General features: G+C 39.6%; 2 protein-coding genes across 5 annotated transcripts in view; both read left to right on the top strand.

Annotated features, from left to right (window-relative positions):
- The first annotated feature begins 1,817 nt into the window (after positions 1-1,817).
- ccdc15 (coiled-coil domain containing 15) lies at positions 1,818-13,204 on the top strand. Of its 4 annotated transcripts, none has more exons than XM_033639282.2 (10): positions 1,818-2,130; positions 3,981-4,130; positions 4,436-4,564; positions 7,777-7,893; positions 8,005-8,157; positions 10,931-11,050; positions 11,149-11,252; positions 11,581-11,778; positions 12,475-12,626; positions 12,728-13,204. In XM_033639282.2, exons 1-10 carry the CDS (start codon positions 1,954-1,956, stop codon positions 12,775-12,777), a joined length of 1,350 nt encoding a protein of 449 aa, XP_033495173.2. In that variant the 5' UTR covers positions 1,818-1,953; the 3' UTR covers positions 12,778-13,204. The 4 variants fall into 4 exon arrangements, with proteins under 4 accessions (XP_033495173.2, XP_033495156.2, XP_078028406.1 ...); XM_033639265.2 differs by having other exon boundaries at positions 7,777-7,899; XM_078172280.1 differs by having other exon boundaries at positions 12,478-12,626; positions 12,728-12,922.
- A 4,038-nt stretch (positions 13,205-17,242) lies between these two features.
- slc37a2 (solute carrier family 37 member 2) overlaps positions 17,243-21,866 on the top strand; it is a 29,686-nt gene continuing 25,062 nt past the window's right edge. The window contains exons 1-2 of the mRNA XM_033650090.2: positions 17,243-17,845; positions 20,990-21,071. Of these exons, the coding sequence (XP_033505981.1) occupies positions 17,787-17,845; positions 20,990-21,071 (141 nt within the window). The 5' untranslated portion in view covers positions 17,243-17,786. The remainder of the gene's footprint in view (positions 17,846-20,989; positions 21,072-21,866) is intronic.

Raw genomic sequence — 21,866 nt, 5'->3', positions numbered from 1 at the left:
ACACATTTGGCACACAGGCGAAGTTTCAGATCTGCGACCTTATTGCTAGATGCCACTAAATCCTAAACACTGGACCTCCAAGTTTCCGTCACACTATAATCTCTGTCACATTAATCCTTTTACAATGACCCACATGCAGAACATCCCGCCCCTGGTGTTACACTGAAGTTCCCTGATAGCGTCGGTGATATTCAGGAGGCATTTCATCACTTTATATTTTAGCTTTCTCCCACTGATCTCCAGTCAGCCGTGCATACAGTGATGGTATTGTGGCAGCAGTGAATCCAGAGCAGCACAGTGAGGCTGAAACAATGCAATGTGACATTGAAGAACAGCTCAGAGCCTGAGAGAACACAACAATTTGTCTCATCCCATTCAGCTGACTCTGAGGGGTTTATCCGTCTTTTGAGTCTTCACCAGTTCACTGCTGCTTATGAGAGGAGTATTTAATGTTATAATCTGAGCAGTGCTGCAGTGTAGAAATACTCTGTTACAAGTAAAAGTAATGCATCCATGTGTACAAAATATTTGCATCAAAATATACATTTTGCACCAAAAGGGAAACAAATCTTTTGCAAAATGTCCCCTTTTCAGATGTTTATTATATTATTGAATTATAATGATATAAAGCTGCATTAATGTGTGCAACACTTCAATGCTGCAGCTGGTAAATTTGGAGCTTTTTTCTTTTATTTCTCTTTTTTAAATACCATATATACTGCCTGGTAGCATGTGCATTTTATAAAGGGATCAGTAAAGTCATACTGTTATCCATTATAATACATCATAATTTATGAACTGATTCAATTTTGTATTCTTATCCTAAATAAAGTAAGTTGTTAGATAAATGTAGTGGAGTCTAAAGTTCAATATTTTACTCTCTAGTGAAGTAGAAATATAACAGGAAATGGAACTTATACTTAAGTACAGTACTTGAGTAAATGTCCTTAGTTAATTTCCGGTGTCATTGGGATAATTGATAACTCTACCTGCTGTTGTCAGATTCAGAATCAGAATTATAAATACTTTTTTGATCTCCAGGGACAAATCGTTGTTTGTTACAGTCGCTCAGATGTAAATTGCAGGGAATTATCGAAAAATACATAAAAAATATGAAGTATGTAAAAATATAAAAATGAAATATGCTGCAATGTTAACACCAGTATGTAAAATATTTAAAAGTATAATGTGCTGATTGTTAAGTGTAAAATGTATAAAAATAATATAATGCTACATTAAAGTGTATAAAGCTAGTGTGTAAAGTTAGAAATATAAAAATAATAATAATACATTTTATTTATAGGCGCCTTTCAAAGCACTCAAGGACACCTTACAAGACACAGCTACGAAAAAAAATCGTAAAATCATAAAATCAAACAATTCCATAATATACAATAAAAGTTAATAAAACGACTGGACAAAAATTGTAATTATAAATAGTAGGTATAAAATCATCAGTATATGTGTAATGCTACATACATCACAATATATACATAAGTACAAATAATAATAAATATATTCAAAAAAATATATATATATAATGATAATAATTATAACTTATTTTTTATTTTATCTTATTTTATTTTATTTTATTTCATATTATTCTTTTCTTTTCTTTTCTTTTCTTTTTGTTATGTTATGTTATTCCTCCTCCTGTCCAGATGGGGGCAGCACTGCGCCAGTGAGCTGTTTGTGAAACGCCGGAAACTAAAAGAAGATTAAATGAGCGAAACTCAAACAAACCTGTTGGTGTTCAGCAACTGTTCACAAACGTTAGCGGGACATTTCTTTGTTTTATTGTTCAAACATTCAGCGAATATCGTGCGTTATACAGTCCTTAAAACCGCCATATTGTTACGTAAATATCAATCTATAACGAGGCCCACTGAACACGGACAAAGTATTTAAAAAAGCAGTGAGTTAGCATCCTAGCTAACGAGGCTAACGTCACTAATGAGTGCCACCCGGCGGATGACAGCGACAAGCTGCAGATGTAAAGCTTCAGTCAGCCGGACGAAGGAGCCCCCAGTCCCCAGAGGAGCCAACAAGGTGCTGGCTGAGAGGAACCCGGCGGTGGTGGCGGTGGGAGCCTGGGTGGAGGGCGGACAAGTCTTCCTGGAGCACCCGTCTGTGAGTTTTAACGCTAATGACCAAAGTTAGCTTCGGCTCTGTTGCCAGGCTCTTTAGAAACCGTCACTGGTGATGACCAAACAACCAGCAGGGTTAACAAAGTAATGTTTTACTATAATCAACGCTGATGGAAGAAATATTCAGATCTTTAACTTCAGTAGAAGTAGTAGGAATACTACAGTTTAAAAATACTGTTACCTCTTCTCTAAAGTATTGGCATCAAAACCAAGTTTAAGTGTTTAGTTTAAAGCACTCATTATGCAGAATAGTCCATTTCAATATCATATATATTATAGTACTGTATAATTATTGACGCATTAATGTGTTCATTACTTACACGTTGCAGCAGGTAAAGGTGGAGCCTGTTTCAGTTACTTTATATACTGCTGTGTAGCGTACAATTCATTAGTTGATTTATATTTTGTCTTAATAATCTAAAACTTTGAATTGCTTTGAAAATGTAGTAAACCCATTATATTTTACACATTAGGGTGGTATCTGTATCATCCTCAAGTTCAGGTCCTCCATCAGAGGCCTGGGAGTTTGAAGGTTCTGCCCAGTATCTTAGCTCTTCCTAGGACTGCACACTTCAGATGTTCTCCGCCCTTGCCCATGTATGACTTGTTCCAGTAGCCCATTTGTCATCAGATTGCCCTGGTTCCCTAGCAAAGGATGCGGACCTTGTTGACCCGGGCAACGTCCGAGCCAGTATGACTCTATCAGGACTGTAATCGCTCTTTCCTGAGGTAGGCAGGTATAGCATTAGGAATCTTGCCTGAGGACCCTTACTGGATGATGTGCGCCTAGGCCGGGATTAAAACCCCGTCCTCCTATGTGAGACTGTACACTAAGCGTAGTGAGGGGGGCTGAGGACTGGTGCCACTGTCTAGGAATATATCCAGAACATGGCTGCCAAAGATGTGCTGCTAAGTGAATACCTCAGGCAGCAGAAGAGGACGAACCAACATAGAAGGACAAGCCCCTGCATGGTATGTACCACCGACAGATTGAAGAAGTGGCCAACATCAAGAAATCCTACCAGTGGCTGGAAAAGGCTGGACTGAAGGACAGCACAGAGGCACTAATCATGGCGGCACAGGATCAGGCACTTGGTACAAGATCAATAGAAGCAGGGGTCTACCACAGTAGACAGGACCTTCAGCACGTAACAGCAGGGTGTAAGATGCAGGCAGGAAGAGCGTACATGGAATGCCGTAACCAAGTGGCTGGCATAGCATACAGGAACATTTGCACTGAGAATGGGCTGGAATTTCCAAGGTCACAATGGAAGACACCTCCTAAGGTGGTTGAGAATGACCGAGCTAAGATCCTGAGGGACTTCCAGATCCAGACTAATGAACCGGTGATGGCTAGCAAACCAGACATCATGTTGATCGACAAACAACAGAATAAGGCAGTGGTGATAGATGACAGCAACATCAGGAAGAAGGAACACAAGAAGCTTGAAAATACCAAGGGCTGAAAGAGGAGCTGGAAAAGATGTGGGGAGTAAAGGCAACAGTGGTGCCGGTGGTGATTGGAGCACTCAGGGCTGCGACCCCCAAACTGGGAGAGTGGCTCCAGCACACTCAAGGTACAACATTTGATGTCTCTGTCCAGAAGAGTGCAGTCCTAGGAACAGCTGAGATACTGGCAGTAAATATCAGATTGATAGTAAATAAGTACATGCATTTTGATAGCTCTGGTCTCTGAGACCTCAAAAAGGAGCAATGTGTCACAGGTGAAAATGCTGGCAGCTTTGATGGGCTGATTCTGCAAAAGTCACATGAATTCAGTGTCCTGATTTTTTTTCCAAAGTTATCCAAATACTCTCCCATGTCTTTGCTCAGGCTCTGGCTTTGCTAACCGAGGAGATCCAGGCAGAGAAAAGGAGGGAGAATGAAGAGAGCCTCCGACGATTTCAGGATGAAGTACGCCATCGTGTGGCACAGCAGGCTCAAGTCAGCAAGAAGAGATGGCAGCCTCAGATGGACTCAGTGGTAAAGATAACATTACTATGACTGACAGTGCAGTACTAATGGGGTGTTTTTTAATTAATTGGTTAAACATTTAGTCTGTAAAGTGTCAGAAAATATCACCATTTTTCATTTCATTGAATGGCTTCATTCAACCAGCAGTAGACAATTTGGGGACCTTAGATTTACAATGATGTAAAACAAAGAATCGGAGCAAATCCACCTCTACATGGAGACAGTGAAGCATGACTGAGCCATCGGCTCGCCCATTCTGCTGTGTTCCCTGTCTGATTGACCTCTTCATTGTAAAATGCTGTGTTTATGTCCAGATGAAACCTGACAGGAGAACCCCACAACAGCAGTATCAGGGCTGGACCCAGCATGTGTCTGATGGTGAGACACTGATGTCTGCAGGAGGAGTTGCACAACAGCGAGTGACAGAGAGGAGATCTCAGGAGGTGAGAGAGAGGGCATCATATTATTATTATATAACTGAAGTTTTAGCAAATTAATCTCAGCTTTTGTTAGTGTTTTGATGAGTGCTCCTTCCAGAAAACTTTGAAGTAAATGTTTCAAAGGATTCATTTGGTTTCACCACAGTCACACCATAACACAAATAAACTCACTGTTGGAGGCAGCGGTAGACCAGCAGCTCCTGTTTTTGTCACTGGAGTCTAGAGGCTTTAACAAGAGCACAAAACTGAACTGAAGCCGTTAATGGTGACACTGCAGGAAAGGTAAAACAGTAAAAAAAAAAAAAAAAGCCCCGTTTCCACCAAACCCTTTCAGTACAGTACCTTTGGAACCAACAGTAACCCTTCAGACATGGTATCTAGACCCTCGGTCTGTTTAGTGTTTCCACCACAGACAGTCCTCTTAAATGTGGGCGGGGTTGTTGTCGCTCACTGCTCCGTCCAGCGCTCGCTGTATTTCATCATCAGCGGTGACACAGATGAAAGTCTGCACCTTGTTTATCGTCCACAGAACGAGGCTGCAGGCAGACATTTTCAGAACAAAATAGAACAGGCTGCAGTGAGAGTCTCTCTCCATGGGATATTTAAGAATAGCAGCTTTGTGCATTTAGTCCTTCTCAGGCAAGCTCAGGGGTTTAGTGTTGCTGTAGCCCACAGGAACGATGCTACACAACACTTTTTTTCTCCATGTTAAGTTTAGATTATATGCAGTTCACATGATCCAGTTGAAATGATTATATATTTTTAAAGTCTTGAAGATCCACTCATTACTAGAAGTGTCTGTCATCCAAGAGAGACAATACAAAACTAAAGTAATGGTCAAAGTTTAAGGTGTGTTGATGGATTCACGTCGTCAAGAAGTTAACATTCCACCTTAAAAGTTGCCGGCAGTCGGCCCAGTGAATTAAGTTATTTTTTCTCAGACTCCAGCTGCTGTGAGAGGCAGCAAAACATCCTTTCATTTTATAGTTACAGTTTACTAATAAAACTTTCCACAGTATGAACTAGTGTTGTCACGATACCAAAATCTTTGTTTCGGTACCAATACCAATATGAATTTCGATTATTTTGCGATACTCTTTGGTACTTTTCCTAAGGAAAAGTCCTTTTGGATACAAACCTTTAGAACTATAAATAGTAGGGTGTAACGGTACCAAAAAAAATCATGGTTCGGTAAGTACCTCGGTACAGACGTCATGGTTTGGTAACTCAAATGTTCCACCAAGTTTGTGTTGTCTCCCTTTGTGAGGCAGACTTTCTCTTGTCTTTTTTCACGTGCGCCAGCTGTGAATGTTGATACAGGTGTTGTCATACACACCACTTGCGCAATCTGTGCTCCAATAGGAACAAGAAAGGCGTTTGTGTGCATAATTGAGTAAAATAAATTAACTAAATTAATGAATTGAATCAGTTTCAAAGTACCGGTATTTTCCGAATGCAGTATAGTACCATTTGGAATACTCTAGTACCGCGGTACTATTTTAGTACCGGTATACCGTGCAACACTAGTATGAACAGTGGTTACATGAGCCTCAAAACCAGACACAACTCAGCCCTGAGCAGAGTGACTGTCCTCTACTGACCAATCAGACTGCAGTGTTCACAGCTCCACCTTTTAGTACCAGATCTGTGTGCTAGGTACCCCAACAGAGGGGGGACCAAACATGGGGACGGTAAGGAACGGTTCTGTTGGTACCATCCACAACTTTTCACTGTGGAAATGGGAAAAATGCATACTGAACTGTACTGAATCGTAGCGTACTGCTTGGTGGAAACTGGGCTTAAAATATTCTAAATATATTGTACACTTAAACTAATATAGATCTTTTCAGATAGAACCTTTTTAGGGTGGCTTACATTGGTTTTGCTGCTACCCCTTCACAGCAGTAGATCACGTATGTTGGACTCCAGCTTGCTTCTCCAAACTGGGGGTGTATGACTGACATCTACTGTATGTGACATACTGACTGTGGACAAGTACCTCATACAACCCGATTTCAAAGAATCCCTATTACCCCTTTTAAAGATGTATTTGAGATGATTCAGAAACAGTGTCCTTATTTCATATTTTGTCCACCAGAGAGCACTTGTGAGTATTTCAGCTGTATCATGTCTTGCTCAGTATATGTGTTGGTCACAGTTCTTAAACGGATTCAAATTTATTGCTGTTTTGAACTTTCTTTTTATTATAATTCTTTTTTTTAATTAGTTTATAAAAACAATATAAATATACATGAATAAAATGCGCAACCAGATGAACATAAAGACCTTTTGAGCGTTAAAAAAAGTAAGTAAAATACACAAGTAAAATTGAATAAATGAATGAAAAATGGTAAAATAAAATAAGAATAGAAAATAAGTAGATGCAAAAGATATCTTAAAGAAATGGAACAAAAAAAATGAGCCGTTTAAAAATGTGTCAGAGTTTGTGAAATATGAAGAATAAAGTTTCCAGTAATGATGAATGATGAATAAACATTTACTGCGGTCTAAATGGAGTCATTTTAGTTACAGAATTTTCTTCTTCTTCTCAGAAAACTTTCAAGAAATGTAGAAATCATTGCAAAATCACAGATTAGTAAAACAAAGCATTACCCAGGAAAATGACGAATGAATATGTTCTGTAAACAGAGATATTGGTTCAAAACAAACAAACAGAGACACTTTAATGTGTTTCTTATGCTTATTCACACATAATCAGGTCTATCTGAGACATACACTATCAATTTTGTCCAGTTCTCTATAAAACTTTCCCTCTGGGTTCTCAAACTAAAAGTCATTCTCTACATTACATAAATATTAAACACACCAAGTCGATCCGTTCGTCAACACGTGGAATTTATTTTCTCAGCCATGTCTTAGTGAGGGATTACTTACCTGCCACCAATAATATTCTTAGCAGATATTTGTCTAAGATCTTTTGAACTTTCAAAATCGATATTGGCATTGGCCTCAAAACCCCAGTATTTGTCAGGCTCTTGTGTTTACAGAGGAAGGTCAAAGTCAGCTCAGGGACTCGGCAGACTTTTATCTTCTATCGTCCCTTTGTTGTGTTCATGTCTGTGGTCCTTTTTCTCCAAATCAGCAGTGTGTGTTGTTTTTGGCGGGTGGGATGATTGCATTGTTTCCTTGTGTGAGTGATAGAATAATGTGACAATGATTAATCTGGACGATGATTTATTTCCATTGTTTTCCAGTCTAGTGGGGGCATGAGGCAGGTCAGACTCAGACTGGCCGCCTGTCGGATGATCTCGCACGGGGAAATGAAGTCAGATCTTCCTGGAGGCGAATGGAACATCTCTCCCAGCACACATGTGAGCGTCTGTGTCTCACACTCGTTCCTCTTTTTAAATAACACATTGTTCCTATACGTGTGTGTATTCATGCACAGCCAGCGTGTAATATCACTTCTCTACACCCAACAGAGAGCCGGATCTCATGTGCTGAGAGCAGAGCAGGAGGAGGAGGAGGAGGAGGATGTTCAAGAAGAAGAAGAAGAAGAAGAAGAAGAAGAAGAGGAAGAGGAGGATCATTATCTCTTTACCAGTCAACACGAATGTCCCCTTGTTCAGCAGAAGGTTAATGATTACCCATGATGCAGCAGTGGCACCTTTCATTTTGGTTCAGTCTGTGTGCCATGCTAATGGCTTTCTAATTGCAAAGCGTTGTTTATAAACTCATCTGGGGTGCATGACATGTAGACGTTCACCAACACAGGCTTTAATGCTGATGTTTTTATGCCTCCGTGCCGGTGAGATCTGTCGCTGGAGGCAGAGTCCTGTATGGGTCCATTTTTTAAAAACCCATTAGCTCACCTGGTAGAGCAGACGCCCCATGTGCAAAAGCCCTGTCCTTGCTGCAGTGGCGGCGGGCTCGATTCCAACCACCCGGCCCCCTGCTGCATGTCAGCCCCATTCTCTGTCCCCCCTTTCACACTAATAATCTGTCCTATCGATTAAAGGCAAGAAAGTCCTAAAAGATATATAAAAAAGATAAGTAAAATAAAAAAAAACCCACACTCATTTATACCCCTAAAGCGCGGTACCAGACCCGACCTGTTACCTGTCATCATGTCTAAGTCAAAGCAGCACCCGCCTGCACCCGTGATTAAACCCCCCCCAGGCTCCAGCCTCTCACATTAAGCTGATTCTCCATTCTTGAATTGGATGTCTCTTTGACTGGATGGTGAAAACATTCAATCACTGCCAGGTCAGGAAACATTTTAGCATGCTCCTTCCACCACCATCAAACCTCCAAAGGATCCCCCTTGGGTGTCTTGAACTCCATGTAGGCTGCCACCTCATCCTCGGGCTGCAAAGTTTGATGGCTGGAGTCCTCCACGTCGGTGACCAGTGTGAGCACGGGGTCAAAGGTTACACTTGTGTCATTGACTTTCAAAATTAAAGGAACTGTGGGTTGATAATAGTGATTTAGATGTTAAAATATTACACACATACTGCACATCTTTTTATTTTGTTTTATTCTGAAAAAAAAAAAATATATATATGTATAAAAAAGCTGTGTGACAGGTGCAAATATATATATATATATATATATATATATATATATATATATATATATATATATATTCATTCATTCATCTTCTAACCGCTTCATCCTCTTGAGGGTCACGGGGGGGTGGAGCCTATCCCAGCTGACATCGGGCGAGAGGCAGGGTACACCCTGGACAGGTCGCCAGACTATCGCAGGGCTGACACATAGAGACAAACAACCATTCACGCTCACATTCACACCTACAGACAATTTAGAGTTACCAATTAACCTAGTCCCCAATCTGCATGTCTTTGGACTGTGGGAGGAAGCCGGAGTGCCCGGAGAGAACCCACGCTGACACGGGGAGAACATGCAAACTCCGCACAGAAGGGCTCCCACGCCCGGGATCAAACCGGCAACCCCCTTGCTGTGAGGCGAGAGTGCTAACCACCATGCCGCCCTGTGTGTGTGTGTCTTTATATATATATATATATATATATATATATATATATATATATATATATATATATATATATATATATATATATATATAAATATATATATATATATATATTTTGGCACCTGTCACACAGCTTTTTGTACCTGCGGGTATCCGACATGGTTCAGGACTCTGGCCGGAGGCATTATATCTTCAGGTTGTGTGTACGTATGTCAGTCCTATTCTTGGGAATGTGATATCTCAAGAACACCTTGAGGGAATTTTTTTTTTTCAGATTTGGCACAAACGTCCACCTTATACTAAAGTATAACTCAAGAAGTTATACGTTCATTCTGACAAAATTTCACACAAATGTCTAACAGGATAAAATGATGAAGTGATGACATTAGCTGTCCAAAAGGGCAAAGGTCGGCTTCACTCTGACATGATATTTTTTTCTGTCCATTATTTAACATCATATCTCAGGAAAAGAAAGGAGAGACATTTGATCAGATAGTGAATCAATGATACAAATCTTGAAACTGTGCTGATTGTGTCGATCGTCTGTGCTGCTGGGAGGAAGATGTGTATGAAGCATGTTTTCACAGACATGGATGGAAACTGTAACTGCAACTTGACTGGTTCGTGGAGGCATACAAACACAAGGCTGTAATTCCAGTTCTTCTTTTTTTCACTTGCTCAGTCGGACAAGTGTGTCAGAAATAATGACCTTTTGTGGTCTCACTTTGCCACTTGTTAACAACCACCTTTTTGGAAATACATAAAACCTTCAGAGTACAGCGGTGGGATATCTACAGACAAATTTTGTGTAGTACAAAACAAAATGTGACAGTCTCTTAAGCTTGTGTTAACCACAGACCTTATTTCAGGCGTCTGACACCCAGAGGTGCACAAAAGCTAACTCATTTTTCAGTTTTAGTACTCATCCCTGCATGAATCTGTTAGTTCCCACTCAAGGCGTACAACTTTAACTTTACATAAAGGCTCAATAATTTCCTGAAACAGCTGGTACTGTAGTTGTATTTCACAGTATACACAGTGAAGGACATTTTTTCAGCCTTGGGTTGGATGTTTTAGAGAGTATTTACAGCAGCAGGACAGTGCATTCACAGTGGATTTATCCGAAATAAACTATAGTGTGTGCCTTTGTAGAATGAACATGTCACAGTGCAACAGTCCTGTGCTCACTTATGTGTTTGGATGGAGCTCCAAGGCACAGAGAGGAATATGTTAGACAATACTTCTTTGTCGAGTTCTTTAATGGGATTTGTTGACAATAAGGGAATTATAGAATATCACCAGACATCTTCCATAACATCTGTATTGAAAAAGTGGTGAGCTTGAAGATATATAAAACATATATTGTTAGATAAGACTCTGTTCTGTCTGTGTTTCAGGTGAGCGGACCTGTGTCGTGGGATGCTGACAAATCACAGCCTGATCCTGATTTCAAATCCAGCCTCAGAGTCTCACAGGCCCTGTGGCCTCTGACTAACCAAGAGGAACTGAAAAGACAGGTAGACACAATCAGACATGTGTATGAAGCTTTGACTCTACGTGTTCCAACCCTGCCCTGTCAGACCAGATGTTACAGACAGCACGTCTCTCTCTGCAGCGTCAGTCTCAGTTCCTGATGCACCGCCGTCTGTACATGAACATGGAGAGAGAGCAAGTGAAGGAGAACAAGCAGAACAGGAAACACCTGAAGAGGACGGCAAGGTGACAAGACCGCAGTATTTTCTCTGGCATCATTTGAACGATCGATGTCTTTAGAGCATCAAATAATCTGTAGCTTTTAAAGATGGCTGTTAAATGTTTCTGTGAATGAGTTTGAGTCATTTATAACATGCAACAGTAATGACAAGTATTCACAACTGAAAAAAATTATAACATTGCCATATTTTACCAAAATATGGCTGAATACTTTGCTTCTGTGTTCAACATTCAGAATAATTAAGAGATTAACATATGAGTGTAAATTACATGTGATTCCTAAGCCTTGGTCTCAGTGAAACTCTCCTCTCAACTGTCCCTGTCGTCACTGAAGGATCAAAGCAGAGAAAGAACAGAGCCGTCTGGAGGAAGAGAGAAAGCTGGAGAGAGTTCGGCAGCTGGCGGAGGCCCGACAGAAGCTGGAGGAGAGAGAGCTGCTGATTCTGGAGCGGCTGAAGCTGGAGGAAGAGGAGAGAGCGGTGGAGCTGCAGAGGAGGAGGAGAAGAGAGGAAAAAGGGAAAGTAGCTGTGAGGTAATTAGTGATGATCCAGTTGACAAAATTAATGGGGAACTCCCTGATTTTACATATTGAAGTCTGTTTACTTGACTCGGAGTGTACTACTGCAGAAGTGAAAAATGTTGTATAAAGCCTCTCTGGGTGAAGTTTGATGAATTGACTCAAATATGTCACGTGAGTCCGTATCAGCTGGAGCTGAAGACTACAAGTTTAAAAGTGAGAAAGAAATCTGGGGGTGTAGAGTTAGAAAGAAGTGAGCTGACCAGACTTCTGTAGCTGCTCCTCATCAAGGCTACATGATCTGCTACATGCGTAACACAACTCCGGGGAGGGAGAGCTGTTGGTGGTTAAGGTGCATCGTGGGTAATGTAGACACCAGCTTTTGTCAAGGAAGAAGGTTGTGTTGAATAAAAAGGTCTACGAGTGTGTCTCAAATTCTCAAATCGCATACTTCTGTCAGTACACTTCAGTGTACTACACTTTGTACACTACATACTAGTTGCGTGGTGCACTAATTTCAACAGATAACTGATAGTTTTAGTTCCATGAGCTCTTTGTGACACTACAGAGGATAAACACACATAGTTCAGTACAGCGATCTGTGGACAACATGGACTAACTGCACACTAAACTACACATGCACCCTAAAATATGTGACTACCTTCCTCAATCTGGATCTGCTCTGATGAACATGCTGACTGTCGCTCTCAGCAGGTACATTGAGGCTCTGAGAGCTCAGATGAAGGAGCGACTGTCTCAGGAGAAGCTGGAGCCGCCTCCTCTCTGCTGCTGTGCGTCCTCGTTCTGGGACTCTCACCCCGACACCTGTGCTAACAACTGTGTCTTCCACAACAATCCCAGAGGTACTCTCTGCACACACCTGCCTCACACACTGCCGCTGAGCTTCAGAGGAACTATACATGAAATCAGTCAAAACACTGACAGTTATTTGTCTTCTTCACAGCGTACGCCAAGGCATTACATTCAACACTGTTGAGTTTGGAGGTACAGTAAACGAAGATGATGATGAAGTAGACTCCTTGCTGTCCAACATTTTGGGTAATACGGATGAAGATTGATGTGTGTCAAATCAGACGGAGGTGTTTGCCATCTGGCACCAAGAAATAAACATTACATGTACGTAAGGTTTGAAGAAAATCTAAAATGTAAACCTAAACTTTATCTGGTTTGATGTGGATGACTGTGATATCAGGTTGGTCACTGTCCGGCACAGAGAGGTCCAGGATGTGTTTAGCCTCCAGGCTGAAATATCTCAACAAATATGGGATGTATATTTTCTACAAGCACCCATGTTTTCCATAAGATGAATCCAACTGACTTTTATGATCCCTGACTTTTCATCTAGTGCTACCACAGGACCCAGTATATGTGATGGATTGGGGCAATATTTTGTACAGACATTTATGGCTTCAAGATGATGGTATCCTGAAGACTTTGGTGATCCTCGGCCATGCCATCATGAGGTCATAATTTCACTTTTTACCTGTAAAACTAATGACTACAGATACTTAAAGAATCTCTCACATTAACTTTAAGATAAATGCAGACGGTTTCACCAACATTCCTGCTTTAGTCACATTAAACATACATTTTTTTATGCTGATTTAAACTTGTCTACTGGTTGGAGAGTGATTAATTAAAATTGTTTGATTACATTTTTTTTTTAAACTGTATTTATTATTTTACAGCAATACACAAAATATACAAACTTTTATACACACACAAAAGTATAATAATAATATCAATGTACAGCATAAAATTAATAAAGAAAAAGCAAAAAGAAGGGGGATTAGAATAAAATCTATAAAGGAAAGATTAGAAAAAAAGGGCAGGGATGGATGTCATCTTAATAAACCCTTATCAGAGAATTTCATAGAATTAAAATAGGCTATGAAAGGTTGCCAGATTTTGTTTTTTAATAGAATTTAATTTTCTCTCAGTCCAGGCCCTTCATTATATCATTAGATTTGAATGTGTCAGTGCAGCTCTCTTTTCCAGTTAGGAAAGATCCATATTCGTGCTAGAAGGCTGACAAATGACACCATGATGTGCTCCACACTGATCTTTACTATGTTTGGGTCTATAACTCCTAAAACAACCATCAGAGGATCTGAGTCAGTAGGTTTTGTATAATTCTCAGTAATGTCTGAGAAATTATGCTCCGGTAGTTTAATATCCTCGGGCAACTCCAGAACATATGAGCCAATGATGCTGTTGCAGGTCCACAGCGTTCACATGAAGGATTGACTTCTGGAAATATTCTACTGAGTTTTTGTTTATTTACATTTTAAAGGAATATGTCACCCATAAAAGCTCACGCCATGTTACCTTGATGCCATGAAGAACACTTTGTTTTTCCCTCACACCTCCACGGTGAACAAAGAATCCAGAATCAGAGAAAATTCATGATTAATTGAAGTCATAGGGGCCTGTGTTCAAAATCAGCAAAACTATATCAAAATGTTCTGTTTACAAACTCTCACACAACTATATAATCCATATTTTAGTTTATTTGTAGCTCAGGTGGTAGAGCAGCTTGTCCACCAGTTGGAAGAACGGTGGTTTGATCCCTGGCTCCTCCAGTCTGCATGTTGAAGTATCCGTGAGCAAGATACTGAACCCCAAATTGCTCCCGATGGCTGCTCCATCGGTGTGTGAATTGTTACTGAGTAGCAGGTGGCACCATGTGTGGTAGCCTCGGCCACCAGTGTGTGAATGTGTGTGAATGTGTGTGAATTGCAGTGCAAGTGCAGTCCATTTACCATCTAACTGCACTGTACTTCTCAAACTCATGCATTTTTGCTAAAACCTTAATATTTTAAACACTTACACATGAACAGTCTCATGCACGAGTGGGATGAGGAGCACTCCTGTGTAAGCAGAGTTTAAATGCAGGCATCAGGTGCTTCTCGTCTGTGCATGAGGCTGCTCATGTGTAAGTGTTTTAAGTCATTAGGTTTTAGCAATAGTGGATTTGTTTGGGAGGCACTTAAAAACAAAGTTGTTTTCGAGTTAAGCATAACATGGGGTGAGTAATTAGTTTACAAATGATGATTTTGTGGGGTTCGTTTTCCTTTAAGCAGTATTTTGTCATTGCTTTGCATTTGCTCCGAGTATTTTGTCTGCTGTCAGATTGGAGCAGCAGCACACTGACGTTGTGCCAGAAACACACGTGGTTCTTAGATGTCAATTCTCAGCATAAAGACTGGATTGTTAAATGTATTTAAAATTTTATAAAACCTCACAGGAATTTACTTTTAGTTTATTTATTGATAATAAAGAAACAACAATCAGCTTTATTGGCCAAGTGTGTGTGCACATGCATGGAATCCAACTCCAGATTTGTGCTGCTCTCCATGAATGGACATACAGCTCAAACAAGGACAACAGAGCTAAACAAGATGAACCTCAACAGCTGTCTACTATAAACATTGTGCAGAAATATGCAGGCCTGTGTAATCTCCACAAAGCTATGCTGGTTAAATCATCAGTACAAACTTGAGAATGTGCTTTTTGAGGATTGGCTGTTGGTTGTAAGGGATTTTAAAGAATCTACAGGTCACGTCAACATTCTTAAACTCTTTCATCTTTTTAATTAGATGTCACTTGAATTCATTCTTTATAGGAACAGAAGCCATATACCCTTTTAATATTTAATCAGTAGCAGTAATGGAAACTGTAGATATCAGCAACTGCTTTTTGACCAGTGAGAATTCCAAGCCAACTGATTCATAATGTAATTTTGACTAGCAGCATTTTTAATTAAAGAGATGTACAGTTTATTTCTCACTTGTCAAAAAGTTAATTCTTGATATCATCAGATAATTTCTGACTTGTGGGAATGTTTATTATAGTTATCTGTAACTTAATTAAAACTATTCAACCTTTACTATTGACTTCTGTTCAAACTTAATTACAGACATACACAGTTGTAACACATTGTAATTCCAAGTTGGCACATCCACAGTGTCATTTTGATTCATAGCAAGTGAGTAATGAACGGAACATTAAAACCACTGACAGGTGACATGAACAACATTGATCATCTTGTTACAGTGCAATGTTCTGTTGGGAAACCGTTCTGACATTCATGTGGTTGCCACCAGACACGCTCCACCCACTTAAACACCAGTGCAGACCAGGTACCCCCCCCCCCTTATGGCAGCACCACTCCCCAGTAGCTGTAGCCCCCCAGCAGGACAATGCACAACGCCACACCACAAAAACTGCTCAGGAGTGGTCTGAGGAACGTGCCAAAGAGCTCAAGGCATTGACCTGGCCTTCAAATTCCTTGGATCCCGATCTGATCAAACATCTGTGGGACATGTTGTTACCCCACCTCACAACCCACAGGACCCAAAAGATCTGAAGCCAAGGCGTTGGTGCCAGACACTATAGGACACCCCCCAGAGGTCCTGTGTTCATGCCTCAGCTCCAAGGAGGACACACTGTGGATCGGGGGTACCTCTGGGGTACCAGCTTGTCCCTCAGATGTTTGATCAGATTGTGATCTGGGGTATTTGAAGGCCAGGTCAACACCTTGATTCCTGAGCAGTTTTTATGGTGTGGCATGGTGCATTGTCCTGCTGGGGGGCACTGCCATCCATAAGTGCCATTGCCATAAGAGGGTACTTGGTCTGCGACAGTGTTTGGGTGGTGGAGCACGTCAAGTAGCATCCACATGAATGCCAGGACCCAAGGTTTCCAAATGTAATATTGCACTGTAACAAGATGATCAATGTTGTTCACGTCACCTGTCAGTGGTTTTAATGTTTTGGCTGATAGGTATATATTGCTGTTATTACTTTCACTGTACTGTGTTCAACTGAATACACAATGTCCTAACTGTTATTGCAGCTGTAGATATCATTACTCACTTGCTATTAATCAAAATGACACTATGGATGTGCCAACTTGGAATTATAACACATCAAAACTGCGTATGTCTGTAATTAAGTTTGAACAGAAGTCAGTAGTAAAGGTTGAATAGTTTTAATTCAAGAGAGAGACACGTTTTTATTTTATTTTATTTTATTTTGTTATTTCATTTTGTTATTTGATTTAATTGAATTTTTTGTCATTTCATTATTTTATTGTATTGTATTTTATTTTATGTTATTTTATTTTGTTATTTAATATAATTACTTTGTTATTTCATTCTATTGTATCGTATTTTATTTTAATTTATTTTATTGTATTTGATTTCATTTGACGTTATTTCCTTGTTATCTTATTTAATTTTATGTTATTTTATTTTGTTTAATTTTATGTTATGCAATTTTATTTTGTGTCATTTTGTTATTTCATGCTATTTTATTTTATCGTTTTTTATTTTATTTCATTTTATTTTAGATTTCATTTGAGACACTTGCATTATGTTTTCTAATCAAACACCATCAAGTTAATCATGTTGCGACCGGCCCTCTCTGAATAACAGCCGCTTCCACCTCAGCTGCTTCCTGTTTGACGTCAGAGCAGGCGATCACGTGGCCAACGGGAGGCTCCGTCTGGAAAATGTAATGGAATAACAAATCACGGCTAATAATAATCTGTGTTTTTAATAATACCGGCCGCCTGTTTGCACCGGTGTGTGTGTGAGAGGTGTCCCGGGGAGGCTGGCTCTGTGGACCCGCAGGATATAAACTGTGAGCGGCTCAGTATGGAGCCCTGCTGGACGTTAACGGACTCCATCTGCACCCACCGGGCTGTTCCGCTGCTGCTTTATTCTTTTAGTTAGCAGCTGGTTTCTGATGTGAACCGGTGGCTTTATCTGACCAGGTTTAAAAGCTCCGTTGTGTCTTCACGTGAGGTAGTCTAAACCCAGTGTTTTGTCCCGGGATAGCGACTCTTTGACACGCTTTTTGTGGTTACAACCCCGTTATACAACTGAAGTTATTCCGCCTCAAACAGTCCAGGACCAGCAGTGCTTCCAGCAGACTCCGGAGACATGCCTGGGATCTGACTGTTTCAGTGTTAAAGTTTGACACAGTGTTCATCGAAACATGAAGTCGTCTCTGGCTCCCGGGATCCGGCTCATCACCGCCTTCTCTAGAGATAGCTGGTAAGTTTCCATCGTCGTCCATTCCCATTGTTCTCCAGACTTAATAACATCCTCAGCACAACCACAGCTCTACATGTGTTCCTGTTATCTCCTCTGCTGTCAATGATTGTCTTAACCTCATCAATGAACACACACACTGGATCTGTACTGGGCTCACTAATTCCGGTGATTCACTTTATAATGGCCTCATTTTCTATATCTTACTGCCTGTTACACACTCATTACCACTGCCTGTGTTCAGTGGGATGTGTGCACAGGGTACATTTGGGCTCGGATGTGAGAATCAAGTGTTACACCAAAGGCTTCCTGCCCTGTCGACACAGATTTGACCTTTAATGGATCAATACAGTCCTGGACAAATGAAGAATTTAAGGAATGTGAAGCATCTCATATGACTTAACACTGTTAATTATTTATTTATTTTTGCTGATTTGGGCAGTTTTGCAGTTTAGTAAGAAAGTTACATCCCACCAGGAGAAAAAAGACCTAAATAAAAAAATGAGAAATTAAAAAGTAGGACTAATTAAGTCCAGATAATTACTCTGTATCTTGTAAGTATGACTTAATATAGTCAGAATAATAAGACAGGGTCATAATTATAAGATAATCTGACCAGGACTGCAACTAATAATTTCTTTCTATTAGGGATCGACTGATATGTTTTTTTCACAGCCAATGCCGATACAGATATTTACAACCAATACACGTCTGCTGTAAAAATCCCAGTTGACAGAGAATAAAAAATAAAAAAAAACCACTGACAAAGCACTGTAATGGTAAGGACTGAACAGTAGCAGGCTATTATAACAGCACTCATAAAAACGGTAACTGAGGAAACGCTATCATGAGTAAGAAAACACCAGAGGCAGGATAAAAACTCAGAATAAAGGACGAAATTTTAGATCTTTCAATAAATAGGAAAATAGATAAGTTAAAAATAAATAAATGAGTAACAAAGTTGAAGAAAATGCCAGCTAAATAAAAACAGATTAATAAAAATTATTAAATAAATACACAATAATCATGAATACAAAATTTAAAAAAGAAAATGAAAAACAGTAAAAAATAATAAAGTAAAATAAAATAAAATAAAGAAGAGCTCAATTAAAAGCGAGGCTAAAAAGGTAGGTCTTGAGTTTGCTTTTAAGAGCCTAGAGTGGTACGTGCAGGCAGTGAGAAGCACGCCAGGGGCAAAACAGCGCAACTAAGGAAAACAAAACTGTATATCGGCATATCGGTGGAAAAAAATCACTGATACTGATAACCCTAAAAACTCATAATATCGGCCCCAATAATTGGCCAGGCTGATTATCTGTCGACCCCTACTTTCTATATCTTACTACCTGTTACAAACTCAAAACCACTGCCTGTTTTCATTGGGATGTGTGCTCCAGGTACATTTGGGTTCTGATGTGAGAATCAAGAGCCACACTGAACTCCATTAAAAAAAATTGGCATTTCTGAGCTAACTGCCTTGGTGACACACATTTGACCTTTAACGAATCAATGCAGTAGTGGACAAATGAAGAATTCAAGGAACTTGGAAAAATATTATTGTCACCCTATTTTAATAACATCTCAGTTTCTAAAATCACTTCACGCTGAGCGGACTTTATATTACCTTTTTTGCTGATTTTGCATCAATCAAGACCCCCGACAGTTTAGTGAGAAAGTTCATTCCCACCAGGAAGAAGAGATAAATTAATGAGAAATTAAAAAATAGGACTAATTAAGTCCAAATAATCACTTTGTATCTTGTATCAATGTCATATTAAGTCGGAACAATAAGAAAGAATCAGGAGCCACACCAAACTCCATTCAGAAAGTTGTCATTTCTGAGCTACCTGCCTTGTCGACACAGATTTGACCTTTAACGAAACAATAACGGTCATCGACTTATGAAGGATTTAAGGAATTTGGAAAAAGACTAGGGTCACCCTACTTTACGAGCATTCCTGTTCCTAATATCACTTTACACTGTGAGGATAATTCGTCACTTTATTTATTTAGGCCACGCCAAAATTTTAGGGTCATAATTGTGAGACATTTTGAGCAGGACTTCATCTAATAACTAGTTTCAGTGTCAGTAAATGTTTAGAACTGAAAAATGGTCGTCATATTTTCCCAGAGGCCAAAGGGGAATGTCTTCAAATAGCATTTGTCGTTAGAGCAACAGTCCCGTATCCAAATATTTTTTTATTTACTATAATGTAAGACAGGAAAAAACATAAAATCCACACATTTGAGATGCTGAAACCTACAAATAACTGACTGTGAAGATTATTATTGTTTCTTTAACATGAGCACCTGACTTACTGTCGTACCTGCGCTCTGACACATTTACCAACTTGTTATTCATTTCTCAGTATTTACAGCAGCCTGTTACAGCAACATACTTGAAAATTTTCCGAGTAATGAACGGTGCGTGTTAATTGAAACTCGTCTGTCACGGTGCCACGCCAGGTTTGTAGTGTATGTGATGAAAACACAACAGAGATCTGAAGATGGCCGACGCTGTGTGGACTCACTGCACATCCAACCTGTCTGTTAGGTACACCTGTGCAATCTAGTGCAAACAAACAGCCCGGCAGTAAATCCTGTCTGTGTGGAGTTTGTAATGTTCATAGGAGAAGTGAGGTGGAGTAGAAGTACTTCTCCTTCTGAAATGTAGTTCAGCTGAAGTATAAAGTCATAATAACATGTAAATACTCAAGTAAAGTATCTCAAAATCAGACAGAAGTTTGTTACTTGTGAATGTACTTAGTTACTTTCCACCACTGGTGTCACATATATCCAAACTTGATGTTTTTAAATAGTTTATATGCATTAAAAATAATATTTACTTGACTGATTTTTGATTTCCATCAATAAAAAAGTTTTGTTGAGGTTTTAAGCATATTAAGATTTCTCATTTTTGTTTTCTTTCAGTCATTTTTTTTTTTATGTCAAAGTTGGTGAGTTGGTGTGATTCATTTAAAGATTGACAAGCAAAAATCTTCGTTATTTGTTGTTCCGTTTTTGCAACACACAAATAAAGAAGATTCTGAAGGGCCAGTATTTTAATTAGTTACACCGTCATTATAACTGCCTCTTGTCTTATCAGAAAGAATTTGACCACCAAATCTTTCTATCTCTCTGTTGCAGGTATCGCGGTTTCATTCTTTTCCTCACCTTCCTCTTCTACACGGCCTACCATCTGTCACGGAAACCTATCAGCATTGTTAAGGTAACCGGGGACAACCCCATTTCTTTTTGTCACAGTTTTTGCAGGCACTTGTCAAGTTCGGGTCAAATACTGCCTGTAAATTATGATCTCTGGAGCTCCTTCATATGAGTTTGGAAATCATGAAAAACAATTTGGGTTAATTTGGGTGTTTTACATAAATACAACTGAGGCACTCAGATATTTTCACGTCAATAGGAGAATAAACAAAAGAGGAACTCATTTGATTTATTTTGAACATTTAAAACAACACCTAAAAAACAGAGACAATAAATCATGAACAGACTTACAGTGAGAAACATAAATTAACATTTCATGCCCCAAAGGGAGTAGAAAGAAGCAACATGCTTGTCCAGCCCTACCCCCAATCCCAAACTATACCGATCCATCACTAATGAAATTATTGAATAATTACACCATCGATCAGTGACACATTTACACAACTCCACTTGTTCTTCTACAACAATACAAAAATAGGAATTGAGAGTACCGACAATAGTATCACCCTGAGTGTGCTTTACATTCCCTCTAATTATTCTGTACCTGTTTTTAAACTGTCTGATATCTATACTTTGTTTGATTTCTTCACCCAACATGGGGAATCTTAGCTTCAAGTCTTCCCCTCTCCTCATTAAACAACACAACAGGATTAAAAAGGGGAACAATGAACATATAAAAACATCTAAATATCTTCTACAGAAAGTTAGAGAAAATCTTAGCACCCACCCAAGCCATTGCTCTCCGTCTCTCACAGTTTGATTGAAAGATTGAAAGCGCATATTCCTGAAGTAAAGGTAG

This window comes from Epinephelus lanceolatus, chromosome 11, assembly GCF_041903045.1.
Source record: "Epinephelus lanceolatus isolate andai-2023 chromosome 11, ASM4190304v1, whole genome shotgun sequence".
NCBI classification, from domain to species: Eukaryota; Metazoa; Chordata; class Actinopteri; order Perciformes; family Serranidae; genus Epinephelus; species Epinephelus lanceolatus.
The sequence above is the reverse complement of the archived record's forward strand: the minus strand, read 5'-3'. Positions and strand labels throughout refer to the sequence as shown.

Excerpts from the sequence above, each read along its gene's own strand:
- ccdc15 (XM_033639265.2), top strand. The coding sequence starts at position 1,954 with ATGAGTGCCACCCGGCGGATGACAGCGACAAGCTGCAGATGTAAAGCT. Across the intron at positions 2,131-3,980 it reads TCTTCCTGGAGCACCCGTCT|GCTCTGGCTTTGCTAACCGA; the intron begins GTGAGTTTTAAC and ends GTCTTTGCTCAG. Across the intron at positions 12,627-12,727 it reads CTTCCACAACAATCCCAGAG|CGTACGCCAAGGCATTACAT; the intron begins GTACTCTCTGCA and ends TCTTCTTCACAG.